This window comes from Diadema antillarum, unplaced genomic scaffold (genome assembly GCF_040938485.1).
Source record: "Diadema antillarum isolate AM-2024a unplaced genomic scaffold, OU_Dant_1.0 seq00000716_RagTag, whole genome shotgun sequence".
Taxonomy (NCBI): domain Eukaryota; kingdom Metazoa; phylum Echinodermata; class Echinoidea; order Diadematoida; family Diadematidae; genus Diadema; species Diadema antillarum.
In genome coordinates, this window is record NW_027271620.1 from 863,565 (window position 1) to 890,492 (window position 26,928).

General features: G+C 37.9%; 1 protein-coding gene across 1 annotated transcript in view; it reads right to left on the reverse strand.

Annotated features, from left to right (window-relative positions):
* Positions 1-21,768: 21,768 nt before the first annotated feature.
* Positions 21,769-26,928, reverse strand: part of LOC139737941 (26S proteasome non-ATPase regulatory subunit 11B-like) — a 232,528-nt gene continuing 227,368 nt past the window's right edge. The window contains exon 11 of the mRNA XM_071648606.1: positions 21,769-23,520. Coding sequence (XP_071504707.1) covers positions 23,378-23,520 — 143 coding nt within the window. The 3' untranslated portion in view covers positions 21,769-23,377. The remainder of the gene's footprint in view (positions 23,521-26,928) is intronic.

Sequence of the window (26,928 nt, forward strand, 5' to 3'; positions counted from 1 at the left end):
GCTGAATAAAATCGATGTATGTGTGTGTGTGTGGGGGGGGGGGGGAGGGAGCAATTTGGGGCTACTGACTGGGGCCCCGTGCAGAATAAAATAGCTGGCTTTGGTGTTTTGGATATCTCTGATGGGTACTACTTCCATTGCAAAAGAATAGCCGTGACTCTTTTCAGCTGAATGAAACTAATGTGTGTGTGTGTGGGGGGGGGGGGGGGAGCTCCTTTGGGGCTACTGTCCGGGGCCCCGTACTGGATAACATAGCTGGCTTTGGTGTTCTTGGTATCTCTGATGGGTCTTCCTTCCATTGCAAATGAAATTAGCCGTGACTCTTCTCAGCTGCACGAATGAAATCAATGTTTGTGTGTGTTTGAACGTATGACCTATGGGGGTGGGGCACTTTGGGGCTACTGTCTGGGGCCCCGTACAGGATAAAGTAGCTGGTATTGGTGTTTTGGATATCTCTGATGGGAACTACTTCAATTGCAAAACAAATTAGCCGCGACTCTTTTCAACTGAATAAAATCAATGTTTGTGTGTGTTTGTACGTAGGCCTATGGGGGGTGGGGCCCTTTGGGGCCACTGTCTGGGGCCCCGTACAGGATAAAATAGCTGGCATTGGTGTTTTGGATATCTCTGATGGGAACTACTTCCATTGCAAAAGAAATTAGCCGTGACCCTTTTCAGCTGAATAACACCATATTTGTGGGGCCCTTTGGGGCTACTGTCTGGGGCCCCGTACAGGATAAAATAGCTGGCATTGCTGTTTTCATGATAAGTACACCCAAAGGAACAATATCCACCAACTTTTGTCCGTGACCCCCTTCGGCTGAATAAATCCATTTTTCGGGGTCCCTTTTTGTGGTCCCTAGGCTTACGGTACAGGATGTGACTTGCCAGCAATTCATTTTATTGACCCTTGGACACATCCTTATATGATGAGACCATTAAAAAGTGTGACCCTTTTCAGCTGAATAAATCTTCTGGGCCCCCGGTCTAGAACTAGAAGTTGTTTACAGGATTGAGCGCACCGTATCCATTGACATCCATTGTTGACATAACAATAGAAGACGCAGATAGACGCGTATTATCCTGGACTGGCCAGAAATGTGTTTATCTTATCGGCATGGCAACATGTATTGCGACATCATTGCTTCTACCGGGACGCGTTTTTTTAAAAGACGGCACAGATTGGGGCATGGCGCGTGTTAAACCTATGGGAAAAACGTTGGGTTAGGGTTTTTGGTTAGGGTTAGGGTTAGGGTTAGGGTTAGGGTTAGGGTTTGATGGTTAGGGTTAGGATTAGGATTAGGGTTAGGTTTAGGGATAGGGTCCCCAATAGATTTTTAGGGTCCCCAATCTGCGCCGTCTAAAAAAAACATGCTACCGGGACCATCACTCAGCGGAAGGATATTTCTGACAGAGCATACGCAGTTTCCCGTTATCGCAGTTCATCTACCCTGCAAGCTACAACGTAGCGAGGACGGACAATCAAGACACGGCACGATCCACACTGAGATTGAATCCATAAGCAACCAGATAAAAGAGATGAGAATTAGTACAATTCATTAAACTATCTCAGACATTTGAACACTTGCGTGTGGACAATTACATACATTCGTTATTTGTGTACAAGAATGTTTTGACATATTCATATGCATCTGTGTATTACTGTGGTAATCTTGACATCTAGACATGTTTCGATGTATTTTGGAGAGTGTACATTATTGATACATGTATATCAGTAGTGATTTTGTGTCACATATTTCTGTGTTTGCAAACTGTTATTGATTTGTTTACTTTGTAAACTATATCTGTAACCATTCAGCCGTAAGTTTGCACAGTTTGACGTTGATATCAAGCATTGTATCATTTGTATCTCCAACTCAATCTAAATCAAAACGCACGATGGCAAAGTATCCAGAAATGAATTGGAATAGTGCTGATGTATAATAATTCAAGTTATTCAAACAACGCATGGAGTTATGCTTCCAAGACAACGATGTCCAAGACCCAAAGAAGCAAGCAATCAAAATCAAAATTGCAGTAGGAAATGAAGGTTTGCGTAGAATTAACGCATCCGGTCTGTCCAATGATGATCAAGAAAAACCTGCAATGTTGTGGTCTACTCTTGAAGGTCAGCTGAAAGTCAAGCTGAATTTTCGCATCCACAGACTGGAGCTGATGCGATATCGTCAACACGCAAATGAAACTATCCACGAATTTGTAAATAGATGCCGGAGTAAAGCCAAAGAATGTGACTTTACCGAAAATGAGCTCTCAGAACGCATGACAGAGCTAGTCATTGCGTCTACACCTACCGAGGCGTTCCAGAAAGATCTTCTAGACCAACCCAAAGGCTACAAGATAGCAAACCTCCTTGATGAAGGCAGGAAATACGAAGCCATAGCCGTAGGCAAACAGTGTCTTCGTTTGATTGACTCCTCTGCAAGCAACGTAAATGCTCTATCACATAACCAAGATAGACGCAAGAAGTGTGGTAACTGTGATTTGAATCATCCACCACGAAAATGTCCAGCCTACAGAGACATTTGCAAAGCATGTGGTTCCAAAGGACACTGGGCTAAATGCTGCAGAAAGACAAAACACAGAAAAGTGCTTCGAGGACGAAGTCTAAGCAGAGGACGCCAAGGTGGTAACCGCAGTTTTTCACCACGAAGACAGAAGACACCCACCAGGCAGCCAACCAAACAAAAGGTAGCCGAGTTCTCCAAAGAGCCAGAAGGAGAAACCCAGGAAGATTTTGAGGAATTTAACACAATCGTACTGGGAAACGACCTCGACGCTAGACGCATCTATCGATTCTATGCATCAGAAAGAAGCATTCATGAAGATTGGAATTATCTGTCCCAGCAAACGTGGACAACACATCTTACATGCAAAGGTCGATACCGGAGCGAGTGGAAATACACTCCCTCTACGGACAATCAAGGCCATGTATGGAAGCAGGTGGCAAGCAGTTGTACACCCGACTTCAGCACGTCTTACCGCATACAACGGTTCCCCGATACATTGTTTGGGCACCCTTCAGATCACGTGCAAGTACAAAGACTCCGAGTGGAGAGATCAACTTTTCTACGTGGTCGATGTCTCAGGACCAGTGATAATTGGACTACCTATGTGCAGTGAGTTACACGTGGTAACAATCCATGAGATGCACCCTCAGAGTCGTAGTCCAACTAACAGACCATCTCCGTTGAAATCTGTCAAGGACCTGCAAGTGCTCTATCCACAACAGTTTGATCGTATTGGTAACTTTCGTGGAGAAGCAACTCTACATGTCAAAGAAGGAGCTGTCCCCACCATTGATGCTCCAAGAAAGTGCAGCGTCCACATCAAAGACAAACTCAAGGCTGAGCTTGACTCAATGGAGAAGCAAGGCATCATCAGACAAATTGACCATCACACCGAATGGTGTAGTTCGATTACTACAGTTCTCAAGAAAGATGGATCCTTGAGAGTATGCCTAGATCCCAGGAGATTAAACCAGAATCTCAAACGATGTCCCCACAAGATTCCAACTCTTGAAGAGGTCAACCCAGCTTTCTCCGGAGCAAAGTATTTCTCTAAGCTCGACGCGAAATCCGGATATTGGTCTGTTCACCTATCCAAAGAATCCCAGGAGCTGACAACTTTTCGTACTCCATTTGGCAGATACTGCTACACACGCCTACCTTTCGGACTTTCTGTCAGCCAAGACTTGTTCCAGCAACACATGGACCATATTGTTGGTCAAGTAGATGGATGCATCTGTATCGCTGATGATATTGCAGTTGTTGGACGTACCGAGGCAGAGCATGACAAAAACCTCCACAGACTGATGGAAGTTGCCCAAAGAGAAGGACTCGTCTTCAACAGTAAGAAGTGTATCATCAAAACTGACAGCATCAACTTCTTTGGCTCTGTATATACCAGAGATGGCATCCGCCCTGATCCACAGAAGATTGAAGACATTCATGCCATGCCAACACCTCAAGACAAAGAAGATCTACAGCAGTGCCTTGGTCTTCTTAACTATCTCGCTCCGCACATCGCCAACTTCTCTGAAAGGCATCACCCTTACGTGAACTACTGAAGCGAGATGTGCCATTCACATGGCAAGACGATCATCAACATGCCTTCAACGAACTCAAGAAAGCGATCTCTGCAGAATCTTGTTTGCAGTACTATGATCCAAGGAAGACAACGATCCTAGAAGTCGACGCATCATCAAAACACCTAGGAGCTTGTTTGATGTAAGAAGGCAAACCTGTCGCATTTGCTTCAAAGTCTCTCTCATCTTACAAGCTAACTACTCCAACATAGAGAGAGAAACGCTAGCCCTCGTGTTTGGAATACAACGTTTCCACACATACCTGTTCGGAAACCAGTTCACTGTCCAAACTGATCACAAACCCTTAGAGATGATCACCAGAAAGCCACTGAGATGTGCGCCACCACGTTTGCAGAGACTTCTCATCAAAATTCAAGGCTATGACTATGATGTCAAGTACAAGCCAGGCAAATCGATGATCATATCAGATGCTTTGAGCAGAATGCTTAATCCAAGCAAGAATCAAGACGTTCCCCTTGATGTCAATGTGGAAGAGATCTGTGAGGAAATCGACATATCACAGATTGACCTTATCTTCTTTGGACAAAAGAAGAGAAATGAGCTGCAACAAGAGACGTCGAGAGATCCTACCTTGCGAGCTCTGTGGCAAATCGTCACGAATGGTTGGCCAGACACAATCAAGGAAGTACCTAGAGAGGTCAGAACATTTTGGCCATACCGCGATGAAATCGAAGTATCAGATGGTGCACTTTTCAAAGGCAATCAAGTCATCATTCCCACAGACCTCAGACAAGACATCCTGAATCAACTTCATCAGGGTCATCAAGGTATTGAACGTACCCGCAGACTAGCAAGGGAAACCGTGTATTGGCCGAACATCAATAAAGACATTGAGCAAATCTCAAAGAATTGCTACGCCTGCCAAGAAAATCAGGTCAAGCAACAAAGAGAACCCTTGCAACCTCACGACATACCAACTTCGCCGTGGACGAAGCTTGGAACTGACTTGTTTACTTTCAACAAGGAAGAATACCCGTTGGTGACCGACTACCATTCAAAGTATCCCATCGTTCGCAAGGTGACGGATACATCCAGTGCGGCAGTCGCAAACATACTGAGTGGTATCTTCAGTCTTTTTGGACCACCAGCAACTCTGATATCAGACAATGGTCCACAATTCGTTGGAAGACCATTCCAAGAGATGTGTGAGAAATGGTCAATTGATCACATTACATCGTCTCCACGATATCCAAGATCCAACGGACTCGCTGAACGCATGGTACAAACTGTGAAAGGAATCATGACCAAGTGTATCAGAACTGGACAAGACATCCAAACAGCACTACTACATTTTCGTGCCACACCAATCGACTCCAACCTACCATCACCTGCTGAATTACTCTTTGGAAGACCAATCAGGACAACACTTCCAAGTCACCACCTGACCAGACAATCGTCTACGCCTGATTTGTTGTTTCAGAGACTGGAGAACATGAAACACAATCACGACTTGCATGGAGGTAGAGATTTACCGCCTCTGCACGTTGGACAGAAAGTGAGAGTTCTGAATCCCAAAGACAACACTTGGCTTCCTGCCGAAGTGAGCAAAGTACGTCAGGAACCAAGATCCTACGAAGTAGCAACTCCCAACGGTAGCATCTTGAGGAGAAATAGATCTCACCTGAGAGAGATGCCAACTGGAGCGAAGCCAACAGTTCCAAAACGGGTTCACTTCCAAGACGACGACAGGAGTGAGGAAAGGAGACAACATCCAGACAGAAGACAAAGACAATCTGATAGGAAATCAGTCTCTACCCGGTACATAACGCGATATGGACGTGAAGTCAGACCCCCATCGCGGTACCAAGAGTAATGCAATGCTGGAAGATAAACTAGCAGCATTGTCAGTGTAAATAATATGTTCATTCATTATGTTTAGTGTTGATTTATTTACAGCGCATTTGTGTAACCAAGTGAAACACATCATTTTATTTCACAAGACAATATTTGAAATTCAAGTCAGGAACCATAACAACTACGACATATGCTACATTTATCAAAATGTTTGTTGCATGCTATATATATATATATATCTGTATAACTGTTAATCACATTTATGCATTGAAACAATGATGTAGCTGTTCACTAATTTCACATACAAAAGTTAATCTCAACTGAATGTTGAAAACCAACAAACATACAAGCATATATAAATCATTTCCTTGTTGATGATAATCTGAGTACAAACTCAAATGCTACATCATTATGTTTCTATTACATATTCATGTATACATTCCATATGAATATAATTGCTTCTGTCTCATATTATTAAAGATGTCACGAAGATATACGTGAAATTATTTGTAAATATGCCGGTGTTAAACTACATGCATTTTGTGACAAAAAGTTTGAATACGTTATCGTTTTATTCGTCTTATCTCTCAATACCAGATATGTCGAGATTTGTTAAGTATATATGAGAAATTATGTAAAACTTATACTGATAAAAAAGAGTTTCTGATACATTGCATTTGTGAGACCAACTGTTTCAAGTAGAATAGATTTCATTTGCCTGCCTGATTATAATTCAACGTACCGGTATCTATGCAAATCTCAAACTAACTTCCTACATTTTTTCAGTATTCTGTGTCAGAGATTCACAATTATAATACTTGGAAGATCGATGTGAATGTTTCCATATGTACAAGTGCAGTTTAAAACTATTCGTCATTGTATCTTTTCAGAAGGAGGGGGATGTTGTGTTATGTGAGCGCACTACACTTATCACAAGTGTACGCATATTCCATGTATTCTATATTTGAGTGATACGGTCAGAGCAGCTGTCATTACATGACGCTAGTTTGTGATAGTGGATTAAAGTTGTTCATTTTATCGTTAAACAACTATGTCCTCTGTTCATCATTGAATCTGGTCCACTATTACAACATGTATGTTATTGCATATTATGGAAGAATGTGTGTTGAGGTGGTTTATATGCATTATGAGGATTTGTTTGAGTGTTTGTTGGTGCTTGTTTATAAATATATATGCATTTGGGGTGTGCATACGGCAGTTTGTTTGTGCTAAAATCAAGTAAAGAGTGAGAAATTATTTAAGGCGTGTCGGAAGTTATTTGCTCATGCATAAAGCATGGCAAACTTATTCTGGGACAAAGAATAGTGATACGGAAGTTGAAGTTAAGACTGATGGAAGAAAATGAATGCAGTTAAAACTAGAACTATCACTCAATGTGATTAATACCCCCACCTAACATTAAGGGAGTTAGCTCAACCAGCAGTAACTTTGTATGCTTTTTATTGAAAAAAAAAGAAACCATGGCAATGTATTGTTCAACATTGAACAAATTAATGTCTATCTTCCTCACTGATAGTCACATGTGCCATTCTTAAGTCAAGTGCTCAAAACCTTGTGGAGTAAGATAAGTAAATTGGCAATATCTATGATTTTCATAAAAAATGTTGTTACCATGGCAACACAATGTTTGATATAACAAAATGAAGTTTGCACAACTACATATCACAGCTGTCACACGTGCCAAATTTCAAGTCAAATGCTCAAAAGCTGAGGGAGTTAGCTGAATTCATATCATTGCATAATTTTTATTCAAAATATGCAGTTACCATGGCAACATATTTTTCAACAATGACAAAAGATAAATTTTGCACATCTAGGTTATACCAAGATCTCATATGCCAAATTTGAAGCCAAATGCTCAAAAACTGAAAGACTTAGCAGAACCACAATTTTTGTATGAATTTCATTTAAAATATACTGTTACCATGGCAATGCATTTTTCAATAACGATGAAAGATGAAGTTTGCACATCTTTGTGCTAAAACACTCACATGTGCCAAATTTCAAGCCAAGTGCTCAAAGATTGAGGGAGTTAACTGAAGAGTTAGCTGAACCACAATTTTTGTATAAATTTCATTCAAAATATACTGTTACCATGGCAACACATTGTTGAACAATTATAAAAGATGAAGTTTGCACATCTTCGTGCTATAACGGTCACATGTGCCAAATTTCAAGCCAGGTGCTCAAAGACTGACAGAGTTAATTGAATCCATAGTATTTTTGTATGATTTTCATTCAAAATATACTGTTACCAGGGCAACACATTGTTCAACAATGACGAAAGATGAAGTTTGCACATCTTTGTGCTATAACGGTCACACGTGCCAAATTTCAAGCCAAGTGCTCAAAGACTGAGGGAGTTAACTGAATCCATAGTATTTTTGTATGATTTTCAATCAAAATATGCTGTTACCATGGCAACACTTTTTTCAACAATGGCGAAAGATTAAGTTTGCACATCTACGTACCATAGCCATTACATGTGCCAAATTTCAAGCCATATGCTCAAAGCTGAGGGAGTTAACTGAATCCAAAATATTGTTGTATTCTTCGAAGTGAAAAAATGCTGTTACCATGGCAACATTGTTCAACAATGACGAAAGATTAAGTTTGCACATTTATGAACTATAGAGGTCATATGTACCAAATTTCAAGCCAAGCGCTCAAAGAGCAACATTTTGTAAGATTTCTTAAAAATTTGCTGTTGCCATGGCAACGCATTATGCAATACTAACAAAAAAGGTGTCATGCACATCTTTATTTGATAGTGGTCCCACATGCCAAATTTAGTGTTAATTGCTCGAAAAATGAGAGTAGTTTGATCCACAACATTATACAAGATTTGTTAAAAATTTGCTGTTGCCATGGCAACTCATTATGTAATACTAACGAAAAAGGTTGTATTACATATCTTCCTTTGATAGTGGTCACACATGCCAAATTTGGTGTTAATTGCTCAAAAAATGAGAGAGTAGTTCAATCCACAAGTTTTTGTGAAAATACGCCATTACCATGGCAACGTATTATGCAATACTAACAAAAAAGGAGTCTTGCACATCTACCTTTGATAGCAGTCACGCATGCCAAATTTGGGGTCAATTGCTCAAAAAATGAGAGTAGTTCGATCCACAACATTTTACAAGATTTGTTAAAGATTTGCTGCTGCCATGGCAATGCATTATGCAATACTAACGAAAAAGGTGTCTTGCACATCTTCCTTTGATAGCGGTCACACATGCCAAATTTCGGGTTAATTGCTCAAAAAATGAGAGTAGTTCAATCCACAAGTTTTTGTAAAAATACGCCATTACCATGGCAACGTATTATGCAATACTAACAAAAAAGATGTCTTGCACATCTACCTTTGATAGCAGTCATGCATGCCAAATTTGGGGTCAATTGCTCAAAAAATGAGAGTAATTCAATCCACATTTTACAAGATTTGTTAAAAATTTGCTGTTGCCATGGCAATGCATTACGCAATACTAACGAAAAAGGTGTCTTGCACATCTTCCTTTGATAGTGGTCACACATGCCAAATTTGGAGTTAATTGCTCAAAAAATGAGAGTAGTTCGATCCACAAGTTTTTACGAAAATATGTCGTCACCATGGCAACGTATTATACGATACTAATACTATAATATTATATGATCGCCCTGATTATAGTGTAGAGACATTACTTACTGACCTAAATGATCAATGTTTGAGACAAATGGATGCTGGGAATATCACTGCAGTTGTTTTATTGATATGTCGCCAGCTTTTGATACTGTTGACCATTCCATTCTCACCCAGACTCTTAGTAGACTTGCTAAGGGGGTAAACGCTGCATTTTTTAGTACAAATGTCCTACTTGGCACAGATGTTCCCTAGGACAATTGAAAATTTGTCATCTAAAGAGACAATCTGTATCTATGCAAATAAGCTTTGATTTGCATAATTTATGCAAAAATACATATCAAAATTATTTAAAAATATATGTGCATCCAGTGGAAATACCTAATTTGGTAAAAAAATTCTATTAAGTGGAAACATTCCTGCAAAAATTGATTTCATACCTATGTAAATTAACATAAAATTTGCATAATTATGCAAGTTATTGTGCAAAAATCTGCATTTTTGAGAGAATTTCTAAACTATTAAGCACTGGATCTTGTTGGACAAAGTTTGAACCTGGAATGGATGTTCCTTGGGTCAAAAGTAAATGATTCATCTGAAGAGACAAATTGTCTCTATGAAAACAACCTGTTATTTGCATAATATGCATATCAATACCTCCACATCTACTGATAATCAGAACAAACAATAAGCCTTAATGTGACAATATTTTAAATCACTTTGAACTTAATAACCAAAAAGCTAATAGAATAAGACAATATTCTCAGAACAACACTTTTCAGTTGCTTAAAATGTTTCCATATTGTTAAATTAACTTAGGCATTTTAAGCATAGATTATGTAAATAAGTACACCAGACGTGAAATTTCAAAACATATTGATCTTTGAAATGATTTTTGCTAGCAACTTTCCCTCATTGCATAAATGCTTTGCAGGGTGGAAAAAATAACAATCGATAGTGACACTCTTTAAATATGATTATGCAAATCTAACAGTAGAGCCTACACATGAACAGATGCAAAGTGGAACAATATTGCTTACAAAAGGACTGTGTTTCCCTTGCAAACAGTACACAACTGAGGTCATGGTTAGAAAATCATTACAAAAAATACTACCATAGTGAAAGTGTGAATTCTAATTTTCATTGTAATTTCTAGGCAATCAAGCGAATAAGAGGCTTTTTATATCAAATTGATTGTGCAAATTATGTGGATGCAAGGGTAGCTGCACACATTAAGAACTTACAAGCTTGACTTAGAAACAAAGTCTGTTTCTGGAAAAAAAATGTTTAACTCAGTATACTATGAGCTATTATTGCAAGGGAACTATGCTAGGAAATTTATGCACAATAACATTTTGATATGGCAATAATATGCTAAACTTGTCATGTGAACAATAAAGGAGATGTTATACATGCACTTTAAGTCAAATGATCTCAGTCTCTGATTTGAAATCAGTCAATTTCAACCATAAATCAAAGCAGAAATACTATGTTCATAGCTATAAAAGAGTTTATTCCATGGCTTTTACAATTACTAGGATGTGATTTGTCAACAGATCGTCACAGGCAACTGTTTACGTGAATCGCAAATGTCATATTCTCCCTGGTTGTGATTGTTTTCCCTTGGGAAAATGCAACTCCCTGACGGTCCAAGGAATGTTATATTCCACCACATATCAGCTGATACCTGTAAAGATGATCATGACCTACATGATCTTGAAGCTTCCCCCCCAAAAAAAAAAAAATGATTATGTTAACTGGTTTAGTGTAAAGATGTCAGAGGTTAAATTAAAAGAAATACACAGGTAAAAATGTAAAAGGTATAAAGAATGTCAGAGGTTATACATGTGTGCATCAAAATCAACTTCCATGCGACCCATATATTAAATGTAATGACGGTGATGACTATACCATGTCACTGAATTCTTGTCCTTTCCTACTTATCAAGAGGAAACAAAAACACTTGAGAGGGGAGGGCTTAACATTTTTTCCGATAATAAACAGAGGTATCACTGTCAGGTAAAACATGTACACATATGTACTAAGTTTCATGATCTCACCTTGATTCACATTCAAGACATGAAAAAAAAAGTGAAACAAGGAAAAGTAGAAATTACGCGGTGCGTAATATATGTCCCCGCCGGAAGTAGCATTTCGTAGCAAAATGTACAATATAGGTCAAAAATCTAGGTAAAAAATCAAGGTCAAAGATCAAAGAAGTCAAAGGTCAAAATTCTGTGTAGAAGTTTTGAAGTGCTCACCTAGTGCCATCACATAAAGCAAACGGAATCGAAATCGGGTTAGAAATGGCAAAGGAGTAGCATTTTGTAGCAAAATGTACAAAAAATGTAGGTAAAAAATTAAGGTCAAAGGTCAAAATTCTGTGTAGAGGTTTTGAAGCCCTCACCTAGTGCCATCACATAAAGCAAACAGAATCGAAATCAGGTAAGAAGTGGCGAAGGAGTAGCATTTTGTAGCAAAATGTACAATACAGGTCAAAAATCAAGGTCAAAGGTCAAAGAAGTCAAAGGTCAAAATTCTGTGTAGAAGTTTTGAAGCCCTCACCTAGTGCCATCACATAAAGCAAACAGAATCGAAATCGGGTTAGAAATGGCGAAGGAGTAGCATTTTGTAGCCAATGTACAATATGGGTAAAAAATCAAGGTCAAAGAAGTCAAAGGTCAAAATTCTGTGTAGAAGTTTTGAAGCCCTCACCTAGTGCCATCACATAAAGCAAACCGATTCGAAATCGGGTTAGAAATGGCAAAGGAGTAGCATTTTGTAGCAAAATGTACAAAAAATGTAGGTAAAAAATTAAGGTCAAAGGTCAAAGAAGTCAAAGGTCAAAGGTCAAAGAAGTCAAAGGTCAAAATTCTGTGTAGAAGTTTTGAAGCCCTCACCTAGTGCCATCACATAAAGCAAACAGAATCGAAATCGGGTAAGAAGTGGCGAAGGAGTAGCATTTTGTAGCAAAATGTACAATACAGGTCAAAAATCAAGGTCAAAGATCAAAGAAGTCAAAGGTCAAAATTCTGTGTAGCAGTTTTGAAGCCCTCACCTAGTGCCATCACATAAAGCAAACAGAATCGAAATCGGGTTAGAAATGGCGAAGGAGTAGAATTTTGTAGCCAATGTACAATATGGGTCAAAAATCAAGGTCAAAGGTCAAAATTCTGTGTAGAAGTTTTGAAGCCCTCACCTAGTGCCATCACATAAAGCAAACGGAATCAAAATCGGGTTAGAAATGGCGATGGAGTAGCATTTTGTAGCAAAATGTACAATATAGGTCAAAGGTCAAGGTCAAAGGTCACGACTGAAATTCTGTGTAGAAGTTTCAAAGCTCCCATGTAGTGCTATCATATAAAGCAAACAGAATCAAAATTGGCTCATAAATGACAGAGAAGTAGCAAATTGAAGATTTTGATCACACACGGACGCACACATGGACGGACACACGGACGGACACACGGACACACACACGTACGGAGCCCGTTTCAAAGTCCCCTGCTCGAACTCGTTCGGCGGGGACAATATAGCACTTTTATCAGAACAATAGAGATTATTTATGAAAATGAGATAACTGATTCTATTTTCATATGTGTAAGATCTGAAAGTTTTTCAAGTGTTTTAATATGAATATGATTATATGTGTGTGTGTATATATCTTTTTGACAGAGAAGAATATAATCGATGTTTTACTGAAAGTTATATCGCCCATGCACTCTGTGTTTTGTTATTCAAGTTCAGCCTTTTGCAGGCACGCCGAAACTTTCTCTTTTTGATATAACACTCAACTCTGTTACAAATCGCATGTGGATTCATTATTGGTAAGGTTGGGTTTTTTTTTCTTTCTCTCTTTGTAATGATGTGTTTGATTATGGGCCCTCCATTCATTCATTTATTTCTGATTTCATCTCAATTTTTTTCACTTGCCAGAATTTTTTACTGAGTCTTAAACAGATTTTTTAGATCAGTTTTATTGCCATATTATGTTCCTCTGTTCTGTGTTATGTGAAATAAGAATTTTTTAAAATAGTTTGAATAATTCTACTGATATGAAACCAGTGTTTTACATAATACATTGCAATAGTATATTTTTGATGAATGTATATTGATTTTTTAAAAAAATAGAGACTAAAGGGTATTTTGACTTTTAATGATGAAAAATAATAATGTGTGATTATGATAAAGATAATTTCAGGGAATAAGAAGAGGTTGAAGGAGTGAAAGTGAAGACGAGGATGGTAAAGTTTATAAGGAGGGATAAAAGAGAAGATGGAGGAAAAGAAGATGAGTAGATGAAAAGAAAGTTGTTTTTTTTAGTAAGGTTATTTATCAAACAAAACAGATTATTTATGCAAATAAGAACAGAGATGTGAATAATTGTATTTTTTGTTTGTTGATGGCAAAGGTCAATTTTATTGTGCAATAGTTAATATTTCTAATGTATGTTTGTATATTTGAATGTATTCAAGATGATCTTTGTAAAATGTCCGCAATTCAGCCTCCTGGCTGCAAGAGATGTTATTTAATAAATACCTTTGAATCAGCTTTGACATTTTGGCAGGAAATTTCCCAGAGAATATCCATTAGATAATACATGTATATATCAAGTTTCAAGAGAAATCCTACAAGCATTGCAAAAACATGAGGGAAATAGTGAAATTTTGAGGGCCTAATTGACCTTGATCTTTGACCCCTGACCTTTGACAAATGATCCCTAAATTCCCTAGAAAATCCCTGCCAGTACCAAATTCCATGAAAACACCTTGAACCATTTGCCAGATACATAGAAACAAGGAAAAGTAGAAATTACGCGGTGCGTAATATATGTCCCCGCCGGAAGTAGCATTTTGTAGCAAAATGTGCAATATAGGTCAAAAATCAAGGTCAAAGGTCAAAGAAGTCAAAGGTCAAAATTCTGTGTAAAAGTTTTGAAGCCCTCACCTAGTGCCATCACATAAAGCAAACGGAATCGAAATCGGGTTAGAAATGGCGAAGGAGTAGCATTTTATAGCCAATGTACAATACAGGTCAAAAATCAAGGTCAAAGGTCAAAGAAGTCAAAGGTCAAAATTCTGTGTAAAGTTTTGAAGCCCTCACCTAGTGCCATCACATAAAGCAAACGGAATCGAAATCGGGTTAGAAATGGCGAAGGAGTAGCATTTTGTAGCCAATGTACAATACAGGTCAAAAATCAAGGTCAAAGGTCAAAGAAGTCAAAGGTCAAAATTCTGTGTAGAAGTTTTGAAGCCCTCACCTGGTCCCATCACATAAAGCAAACGGAATCGAAATCGGGTTAGAAATGGCGAAGGAGTAGCATTTTGTAGCAAAATGTACAATATAGGTCAAAAATCAAGGTCAAAGGTCAAAGAAGGCAAAGGTCAAAATTCTGTGTAGAAGTTTTGAAGCCCTCACCTAGTCTAGTGCCATCACATAAAGCAAACGGAATCGAAATCGGGTTAGAAATGGCGAAGGAGTAGCATTTTGTAGCAAAATGTACAATATAGGTCAAAGGTCAAGGTCAAAGGTCAAAATTCTGTGTAGAAGTTTTGAAGCCCTCACCTAGTGCCATCACATAAAGCAAACGGAATCGAAATCGGGTTAGAAATGGCGAAGGAGTAGCATTTTGTAGCAAAATGTACAATATAGGTCAAAGGTCAAGGTCAAAGGTCAAAATTCTGTGTAGAAGTTTTGAAGCCCTCACCTAGTGCCATCATATAAAGCAAACGGAATCGAAATCGGGTTAGAAATGGCGAAGGAGTAGCATTTTGTAGCAAAATGTACAATATAGGTCAAAGGTCAAGGTCAAAGGTCACGACTGAAATTCTGTGTAGAAGTTTCAAAGCTCCCATGTAGTGCTATCATATAAAGCAAACAGAATCAAAATTGGCTCATAAATGACAGAGAAGTAGCAAATTGAAGATTTTGATCACACACGGACGCACACACGGACACACGGACGGACGGACACACGGACGGATGGACGGACGGACGGACACACACACGTACGGAGCCCGTTTCATAGTCCCCTGCTTGAACTCGTTCGGCGGGGACAAAAAGTGAAATTTAAACACTTTCACCTGAACTTTGACCTTTGACCTCTTGACCTGAAACTCTCTGGAAAATCTTATTTTGGTAGTACATTGTATGCAGACAGCAAGTTTGAAGAAAGTACCTTCAGACGTTGCATAGATATGGGGAAAACAATCAAATTTTAACATTGACCTTGAACTTTTTGACCTTTGATCTCTTGCTGATTTTACTCAAAACTGCTTAATCACTTGCCCCATCATACGTCATCTTTGGATCAGGTTTGGTAAAATTTGCATAGTCTAGTCTCGAGTTATCGCATAAACTGATACAATTTCTTAAGTCGACCTTGATCATTGACTTCTGGTACATTCGGGTATTAATATGCATAAGATGCTAATTAGGTGGTATTTGCATAGACAAATAGTCTTTTGATATTACAAACCATTTCCTTTTGACTAAAGGAAATGCATACCTCTTCTGTAGTTTCGATTATAAAATGCGGTTCTTTGACTGTAAGAAAACTTTAAAAATAATGTTTTTACTTTACTTTCTTTAGTAATTATGTAAATTAGCTGGTAATGATGATTCAATAAATTAGATTTCTTTTCTCATTTTGTTTCATAAAGTGTTTCTAACCGGTTAAGTCTATCTAGATTGAGATTTAAGGGGAGTTTCTTTAAAGCTTCATTAAGGCTTTTTGTTTGTTCTGATTATCTATTGATGTGTAGGTATTGATATGCATATTATGCAAATAACAGGTTGTTTGCATAGAGACAGTTTGTCTCTTCAGATGAATCATTGACTCTTGACCCAAGGAACATCCATTCCAGGTTAAAACTTTGTACTACAAGATCCAGTGCTTAATAGTTGAGAAATTCTTTGAAAAATGCAGATTTTTGCACAATAACTACCTTGCCAATTACCTTGCCAGCCGTTCACAATGACAGTAACTCTGATCCGGCTGCACTTACTTGCGGAGTCCCGCAAGGGTCTGTAGGTGGACCACTTCTATTCTCACTATATCTTTCAAGGATTAGACACATTTTTGAAAGACACAACATTCAGTATCACTGTTATGCAGATGATATACAAATATTTGTATCCTTTTCACCAACCAGGACTGAACTCACTGAAGCTGTAAAACGATTGGAATTATGTATTGATGATGTTAAGGCATGGATGGAAAGAAATGGTCTCAAATTTAATGACAGTAAGTCAGAATTTATTCTGATAGGATCCAAACAGATGTTGTCTAAAGTGAATTCTGATACGTTTTGTTAGAATTGGCAATAGTAATATCAAGAATTCGAACAAAGTTCGTAATCTTGGTGTTGTTTATGATGCAAATCTGACATTCAAAGACATTTCATATGTATCCCAATCTGTAAGATTTCATTTGCGTAACCTGGGCTCAATTCGGAAATATTCCTTAGATGACCTCATCTCTCAATCATTGCTAAATAAGGTACTGAAATGTTGAACAAAAGACATTGGAATGCACCTTCCCTCGACTCAGCATAACTTGCATGTTTCTGTTATATTAATGTGACTAACAAAAGACATGGCGCAGGCAAGTTATGCTGAGTCGAGGGGAAGGTACATTCCCATGTCTTTTGTTAAACATTTCAGTACTTAAGCAATGATTGACAGATGAGGTCATCTGAGGAATATTGGTTTGGAAGGATTTTTCGTGGGCGTTCCCAAGTAATCTGAAGAAAAATAGAAGAAAAAATTGTTAAAAACATATGAATGTTTCTCGATATTCGTTTCACCGCAAAAGTGATGTTGAGGGTATCATAAATCAACACATATCAACATGCATTTGGAGTTCAGGGGCCCTTTAATCGATAAGTCATCAATAGTTAGGTTCACACACTGTTCCTAGACTTTAAGTTTAGGTTGAAAACTTAACTCTCAATGATTAACTAGTAGTTTAGCACCATATGGCCGCACTTGAAAGTTAGCAATCTTAAAGTTTAGTCGATGACTAGAACCATGAGACATCTTAGGGTTATGCTCTCTCCACGAGCCACGGGGATCCCCACTCAGTTCGCTCTGTGTGGACACAATAATCAACGAGTTTGTGAGTTAGTGTGAACCCCACGTCTTGTTCACTGTGCTATTTTGTATGGGAATAAGGTCATGTAGCAAAGACTCTGCACTTCTGTTGTACTCATCGAGTGGCTTGCTTGTCAGTTGTAACTTAAAGTTTCGGTGCATGAGTGAACCCCGTCGTGAATTCACAAGAGAAACTAATCATCAACAGTTAAAGTTTTTGACCTAAATGTCAAGTTTGGCAACTATGTGTGAACATAACTTATAACAGGTATACTAATTCAATGAAATGCAGGGGAACTGAGTTCAATGCAAGCAGATTTATTACACTTTACAACGACATGCTATATATGCACAGTCACATGCATCAATGAAATACAATCTTTAATACAAGGATAAATACATAGCAGTCATGACAAGGAGAGCTGTTTACAAAATATGCAACAGATGGCCAAGAACTTGGAGCTTAGTTCCCTTGGCAGAGAGCAGTTACTTGAGACATGAAGTCACCTATTCAGTATTCATGCTGTACAATAACACATACATAAATGAGTATTCCAGATATTTACTTGAGTAATTTCTGTGGAATCCTATTGCTTACTCTTTTTTTTTTTGGGGGGGGGGGGCAACACTACCTTATCAGTAAATGGAGTACTCTCTTGTGGTAATTATGACATGGTTGTTTTTTATTTTCCCTTTGACAATTCAGTGTATGCAGAAATTTTCACTTGACCTGTTGGTGTCCTTCACATTTTATTTAGTATGACATTTTCAGTTTTTACAATGACAATCAGCATAAAATAACCTCATCTCGCAAAGGTCAAACATAACATCATTCTGTTGCTCCACTCAAATTCTTAATTTCCCTATTTTTAAACAACATAATACATTAGTGTAACTCATCAGACATAGTTATGTCAAATCTTCTTTAAATTATCATTACAAGTGAAGTCAGTAAAAGAAATATGATGTTCACTTCTGCAAGAAAATATGCTATTGGCTTAACCTATGGTTACCACAGCAAAACAGCCACATTTACCATATGAGCTATATCGCAACAATCTCCATATACTGAAACTCTCCACTAATGATTCCTGACGTGTATCAGATCTTCAACAAAAGACCCTGTGGGTATAGCAATCGCCCGAGTAATGCATGTTCACCCTTCACATATTTTTGCAGACCATTACCTAGGAAGAACATATCAACCTGGGGGAGGGTGGTGCTCTGGAGAGCCTGCAGGGGGCATGTTGTCTATTTGTATTCCATCAAACTGGCAATAATACAGGCCAAGTTTATATAAAATTCAACAAAGTGTTTTCAAAAAGTAGATCAAAGTGAGAAAACTGGCCCCTATTTTGGTCCAAGCCCCAAGAGGACCACCTCTCAATCTGTCATATCATACAAACTTAGTATAAGTATTTCTGGTATCATTAAAAAATAAAAATAAATAAAAAATAAAAAATTGGTGGTCTGTGATCCTGAAAGGGGGGGGGGGGGGGGGTATGGAGCCTATTTACACAAATCATCATCCGAGTGTTAACTGCCAATCCGGAGGTTCTTTGATCGGAAAATGAAATGAGGTTCGTCATTCCGAGGGTTTGTAAATAAAAGAATGAAAAAGGTTCACTATTCCGAAGCTTCATTGTTCCGAAGGTTTTTTTTAAAATTTTTTATCCGAAATTGAAATGAGGTTCGTTATTCCGAAGAAGGTATGTTAGTCAAAATAATGAGAAAGGTTCTAAGTTATTTCGAATGTTCGGTTATCTTGTTGTTAATAGATAAAGTTGTTCAAGCTATCGAAGCTAAATCTCACACTGTTGGAGTTTTTCTGGACCACTCCAAGGCGTTTGACACAATTGATCATGAAATATTACTGTACAAACTGTCTCATTACGGGATTCCTGGCAGCGCCTTCGAGTGGTTCAGAGATTACCTCACAAATCGATCACAATTTGTACACATTAATGATTCTGATTCAAGCACAGCAAATATAACATGTGGTGTTCCACAAGGCTCCCTTTTGGGACCACTTCTTTTTATTGTGTACATAAATGATATTCCCAGGTCGTCCGCACTCCTTTCTTTCCTCTTGTTTGCGGATGATTCAAGTCTTTTTTTGACGCACAAAAATCCTACTGAGTTACTTGATATGCTTAACTCTGAGTTGAATTACGTTAATGATTGGATTCAAAGTAACAAATTATCCTTAAATCTAAACAAAACTAATTTTATGGTTGTTAGTAATACAATCACTTGTTTACCTGGCTCAATTTCAATCAAAGGAGTAAACTTACAACAGACAAATTCAGTTAAATTTCTTGGCCTTTTAATTGATTGTAAATTATCTTGGCAGGAACAAACAAATCATTAACTTATGTAAGTTACTGTAAAGAAATTTTGGTGTTATACAGAAGCTTAAGCATGTTTTCCCCATATATATATTACGTACCTTATATTCGACTTTGTTATTGCCGTATCTTCATTATAGCATACTGGGGGGGAATTGTTCCAAAATATGCCTGGAGTCTATCTTCAGAATACAAAAGCGAGCTATAAGGATTATCAATTGTACCAACTATTTAGCACCGACAAGCCCACTGTTCAAAACTAATAACCTATTAAAGATTTTTGATATATATTCTTACTCCCTTGGGATATTTATGTACCAATTAACTAAAGACGAATTACCTTTATGCTTTCACTCCCATGTTTGTAAAAAATAAATTTATACATTCCTACCCTACAAGACAGGAAAATTCATTTCATTTTTCTCCCGTGAGAACTGCATTTGCTCTTAAATCAATAGTACATACAGGTCCGACATTCTGGAATAGCCTTGACTCTGACATCACTGAATCGTTGTCACTGAATTGTTTTAAACGTAAACTAAAAAAATCCCTTGTGCAGGCTTATATCTAATAATACAACATGCAATTTTATTCGAACTCCCTCTTCTTTATCAGATTTGTTGTTTATTATATGTATTCCACGTTTGCTTTTCGTTCTTTTTACAGAGTCATTTACGTCAAGGCTATTCCTGAATTAATGAATCACTATGTATCATGTGCATTTTTGCGCATTGTTATAGTTACGTAACTGTGTTGCTCGGGTGACAAGGAGTCTTGTAAGCGCAATACAGGTGGCTATTTTGTACTTCGCTATGCTCTCGTATATTTTATTACTTTCTCTTGCTCTTTTTGCTCTCTTTTCTTTTACGTCCCTTTCCTTTGTTTCATAGTTTTTGTTACTAGGTTGTTTAAGAAGACCAACACTTTCATCTATACAGGGACCTATACATTACATGCTTTGCTTTTTAGTAGGTCCCCACATTTCATGTTTGTTAAATTGTCTTCTCTTGTATTCTTTGTAATTACGACGCTATGTTCAATCTTATGTTTAATCGATCGTGTCATGTTATTTATGTTTTGAGATGTGGAACAATAAAATCAAAATAAAAAATCAAATCTTCAGACGATTATAAGGTTTGCAAATTCCACAGTTTTATTAGTAAACTCACCTTTGTCACTCTTGGATGAGCGAAACCTTTTTTTAAAACTCTTTATGTGCCATGGTGGAAAAACCCTATGTGCCACGTTATTCTGAGACACGAAGGTAGTCATGCTTTGAGGAAGAATTCTGTTTTTCCAACTTGCATAACTTCTACAAATTTCTGTTAAGATGGGCATAATAGCAGGCAAAGTTAAAGATGACTGCCAAGCTTTGTTTTGATATAAATTGTATGACAAATCTATTTTCAATTTTTCTTTTGAATGAGCAGTTGCTACATTACTGTAAAGGCATGACTTTTGCACATATAACCGTGACAGAAACTTAGAATGTACAAGTAAATCTAGTTGGGAACACTTGCTTGATAGTCAATCACCACATAGAATGCAAGCTGTATATAAGAGGAACAAAAGCACGAGAAACGCTTTCATTGTGCCGCGGGATTAGCAGTGATTAGCGATTTATCGATCAGTTTTGGCAGCTTTGTTTGTTGAGCAGAATATGCAAAGTTGGCACACCGTCGACTGAGTCGGACGTGCGAACGTGGCACATAAAGAGTTAATATTCCGATTAACGAACGTTTGGAATTCCTATCATTTAAGAACCATATTTCATTGTCGGATTCACAAACCTTATTAACAACGAACCTTGGGAATAACGCCAAAATGTTACAGCAATTACAAACAGTATTTCAGTTCCGAACTAACGGACATTTAGGTGTATCAGAATCTGTGTGTGTTTTGTAATAAAGAACCTTCGGAACAATAAAACCAACCTTATTCAATTTCAGATTATTGTACATTTATTGTATTTAATTACAATATTGCAAGTTCCCCTCGGAAACTGTGCGTGACACACGGAGCGAACACACCGTGATGTGAAGCGTTCGCCCATGCTTGTTCCGCTATTACGTATTTTTGAAAGCGATCCGCATTTTGTCATAACGGAACACATTTCTTTTGTTTTTCTTTGACTGTGGGGCTCGGAAAAAAATTCGTTATAACGTAAATTTCGCTATAACCGTGTTCATTATAAGCGAATTTTGTACCATAGACATTAATGACGATAATTTTGGGACCAGAAGTTTTACTTCGTTATAACCGTGTTCGTTGTAACGGGAGTGCACTGTATTTATCTCAAATCAGTTAAAACAGATATATCATGTTTTGCTATGAAACTCTTCAAATATATCTTCTACCAGCATAGCGCTAATACCTGCTATGTTTGGGGAAAATTGGACCATGCATGCATTTTCACAAAGATGACAATATGAAACTTGGCTCCTAATTTAGTCTCTCCACAGTTGAATTCCTATCATCCTGGGGATGTTACCTGCCAAGTTTGGGGAAAATCTTACAGAGTTATCAAAACAAAACAAAACAAAACTTGAAAATGTAAAATGTTTACACATGAAGGACACTGCACAAGGCCCCAGCACGATGAATAATTGCAATTGCTCATTGGAGCCTTTGGCTTAGGTGAGTTACATTTTTGCACATGCCTCCATCATATTCACTTTGAAGTTTGACATACATTAACGAAGTTTGTTGTTTATGCATGTAGTCGTTTTGGTAGTTTGGACAAAATAATCCTCCGAGTCTCTAGCACATTTTGATGTGGAAGAATGTACCTTTTTGAATGCAGCTATACATCTTGCAAAATTTGAAAAAAAAAAAAGAGATGTTATATTAATAGGAAGAGAGATATATCCCAATACCCTAATCTCACTAGTGTAATCCAAAAATACAAGGGCTTTTATGATGGAAGAATCTCAATGGAAATGTCTTCCATCATTCATATCTTTCAGACAAAACTCTAACATCAGAGTTGAAGGCTCATGTGAGCATGTGCCAAGAAATCTCTCATTTTTTTCTCATCTCAGCTATCCCACACAAACTTTCAACAATTCAAAATGTAAGTTCTTGTTTCTATTCCTGGGCATACCCAACAAGAAGACTTGAGTGTTACTGAAGGGATATGAAAATTAAAAACACTGCTAATGCAAGATAATTATACTCATCTTTGGCTAGTCCGTCTGTTCCATGACAACTTCCATATTTATGGAGTATGCATTACAGCACTGACCATCCAAACAATACCTTTATGCCATTCCACACTCGACATTTATTTCTTGACATACTCAAAAGCATTTTTTCTTATTCATGTCCAAGCATGGTATTGGAAACTACACAAGTTTGCTTGGCAGGCAGCTTCTAATAGAGTTTCTTGGTCTTCTGATAGAGAGCATCAACAACCTTTCCCATGTTGGAGATCGTCTCTAGTGCCATATCATATGTTTGGTCAACCACTGGCTCCTCAAATACAATCAGCACACCCTCACCCTGGTCAAGAATACCTACATAAGGGGAAAAACAGTTGAAAGGAAAATGTAAGCAACAAAGCATTCCTGCTATTGGAACACACAATTCAAAGTGATGTCTTGGAAACATAAGCCATTGGCTTTTTACACCCTCAAAGTTAAAAAACAAGAAAAATAGAGCAATTCAACTGCAGCACAGTCAGTTCGGATGCCATTTTCATGTGGTTACTGCATATGGCACAAGAATATGAACCTTCATGTACACTGTATAGTTTCTTGGGCTTGAATTCTGATATTCAGGGTTTCATTTTTTTTTTTTTTTTAAGATCCAGTATACCAAATAATATCATTGGACCTACCTGATTGACAAGTTATGGCAGGGAAAATGTACAAGCTCAATATCTGGCAACATTTTCACTTTGCCTTTACTCCTGTCATTTCACGCATTTATATATTTCTATCCTTTCTTGGACAATAATAGCTGAAGGTATAGCTTGAGTGATTTTTTTTTTTATAGCGAGAGTACAGTAGGCCGTATGCTGAACATCTTTTCTCTGTTGCCAGATGGGCAAAGACAAGCTTTTGGCTGCCAAATAGCATTTTTGGTTGAAAGATTTCCTGACATAATGTCATGCTAAAAGTGATTTAAATAATGAGTGTATGAAGTAACTTTAGTTCCAGTTGAGGAATATGAACAATTTAATAAATGGTATTCATTTAACTTGACATAATATGTCACTAATATGTTGACTTTCGTGATGAAGGCAATCTCAGGTAGAGCTCCAGCAGATCCAACATTTTTACGAAGGAGTGGGGGGGGGGAGAGTTGGGACTAAAGTCAGTGTGTGTGTAATGTTCATTGTAAGCATATTAGTGCAAACCAGCCAAGCAGAATCAGCAGACTATACTCATAATTATGCTATTTCGGCTATGCCGAAGATAATTTCAAGTCCAGATTTGTGTAAGTACATGTTATATTGGTCGCGCAAGTCAACATTTTTTTTTCCTGTATGTAATTCAAACATGGAAGTAAAGCATTCTTTCATTCTTTCATAAATAAACAATGGAAAAAATACACTACTTTTGTAACAGAGTACTCCCCAAGGGTCAAATTCTTGTTAACCGTGATTTCCCCTTTATCCTTGAAGTCCACCTGAGCAGAACAGTAAGAAAAAGTTTTAATTGTTGTAAACAATTTCTTCTTGTCGCAGCAAAGAAATTTTGAACATGCTCAAAATTTCTTATGTGACAATGAAAACTGTTTATGACAATGAAAACTGTTATGCGAATTTGATTGCAACTGTTGAAGAACCTTGAAATTCCCTAGAATTGGCTACACTCGCAAATATTGCAGCTCATTATTAAAGATACCTCTTTAAAGGGCTGATTTCACTATGCATGCGAACAATTTTTGCAAATGACGCGAACGGCAAAATCCAACATTATGAAAAATTTTTCTCCTACCGAAAGTGTTCTGACAATGAAGCTGGGAACCATTTTCTCACGACGTACAACTGTGTGTGTGTGAATGTCGTGTGTACCATTGCTAAAGTACAGCCAGTTAGGCACACGAGGAACACCCGACAGAAATACAAACACAAATTTTTCAATAATCACGGGAGAAATATTTCCAAGAAGAGTTAATTGCTGTCTTGAGTTGAAGTTTTTCTCTTTCATCTATTTCTCCTTTCTTTCCCTTTCATTTCTCTGTTGTGTATGTGTGCTGGCAGTTTTTTCTGACAAGCATTTGATTTTTTTTTGCAGGTTCGCCAACACAATATCTTCAGTTTCAAATATAATCTTTGCATACTTCAACGCCATTTTAAGTGTATTCTGTGATTTTCAATATAAAACATTTGGTTCTTTTTGCTGGTTTTTAAAATCTTGAATACTACATTGAGTTGATTGATGTGTGGACATATGCTGTGATTTTGATTTGTAGAAAACATACAGCTTCAAAGAGGTCATACATTAAGGGTGTGGATTTGCACTCAAACATGCGCCAAACATTCGTGAGAATGTCTCAAAAGGTACGTGAGCAGTTAAATTGTGGTTATGTCATAAAACGATTGGAAGAACTTCAAGGATTTCACAAAACATACGCGAGACATTCTCCATAGTTACGGGGTCTGTTCCTGTTTGGGGTTTCACAAAGATTTGGGGAACATCGCGCATGTCTTGCAAAACTCTTGCACATATGGTGAGGCTTTAAAGACATTTTCAAGAACAAATCACGAGCGAATCACCACCCAGTGTAAGGAAAAGGTTCGCAAAAAATTTGAAATTTGTTAAAACTCTGGCTGGAATGAAAACGCAAACAATTTTCGCTATCGCCAAGATGCAAAACAGTACCCGGATGTGGCTTTTTCGTCAAGATTTAGTGCACTTCTGGTGTGGGGCATATTTTGCACAGCGCTAGCGTGCGTGCTCGCGTGCCTAGCGCCGTCAAGGCCATGGATAGGCGCCAGTTACCGAGCCAGACCTGTGATAGCAAGCCCCCGTATCTGCCCTAGTAGGCCTTGCATACAAGCTAGACATACTGCTTGATCATAGCGATCGACTTGCACATCAGTCATCTCTGCATACCCCACGACAACGCTGAAAATAATACTTGAAAATATTCACCTATTGAGCCATGTGACAGGGAGGAATCGGGGAAGAAGCGCCGTAGAGTTGCAGCTTCGCAGTAACAACCTATAGTTGTATTTACAGCAATTTCTCTAGAATGGAGAAATTTCAAATCATATAAATGCTAAAATTCAAGTTGAGGAAACAGTAAAGTACATGCCAGAATACAGTTGGCTGGCTGTATAGCTGTGAGCTGTATGAAAAGAGCATTTGCGTATCACGTGTGTATGAAGGGAAGTGACTTGGCTCCCCATACTACCCCATAATGCACCGTAAATGACGCTTAAATCAACATCTGGGTACTTTTTGCGTATTGGCGATAGCAGGAATTGACGACGCTTCTGAACCCCGCATTCGTTTGGCAATTTTTTATGCAGACTAAAATACGAATGTTGGATTTTGCCATTCGCGTAAAGACCTAAAGAATGTATATTACATGCAATGCATTCTAATTTTTGCAGTACAATAATGGTGTAATTTAATGGTCAATAACAACATAACAGACATTGCATTATCAAAATTCATCAGGAAATGCAAGTCCCCCCCCCCCCCAAAAAAAAGACTTCTGCGTAAGTTGAATTTTGTGTATAAAAGTCCAAGTGTATTCACTGGTCCCAATAGATTCGACTTAGGCGAGGTTGACCGTATCACTGAATGTAATAAATACCACACCTAAACCTGAGGGAGTTGACTTATTCCTCAATATTTTTGAATGTTTTTAATTGAACCAAAAAAATGTGGTTACCATGGCAATGCATTGTTTAACACTGACAAAAGATGTGTTTTGCTCATCTTAGAACTACATGTACAGTGGTC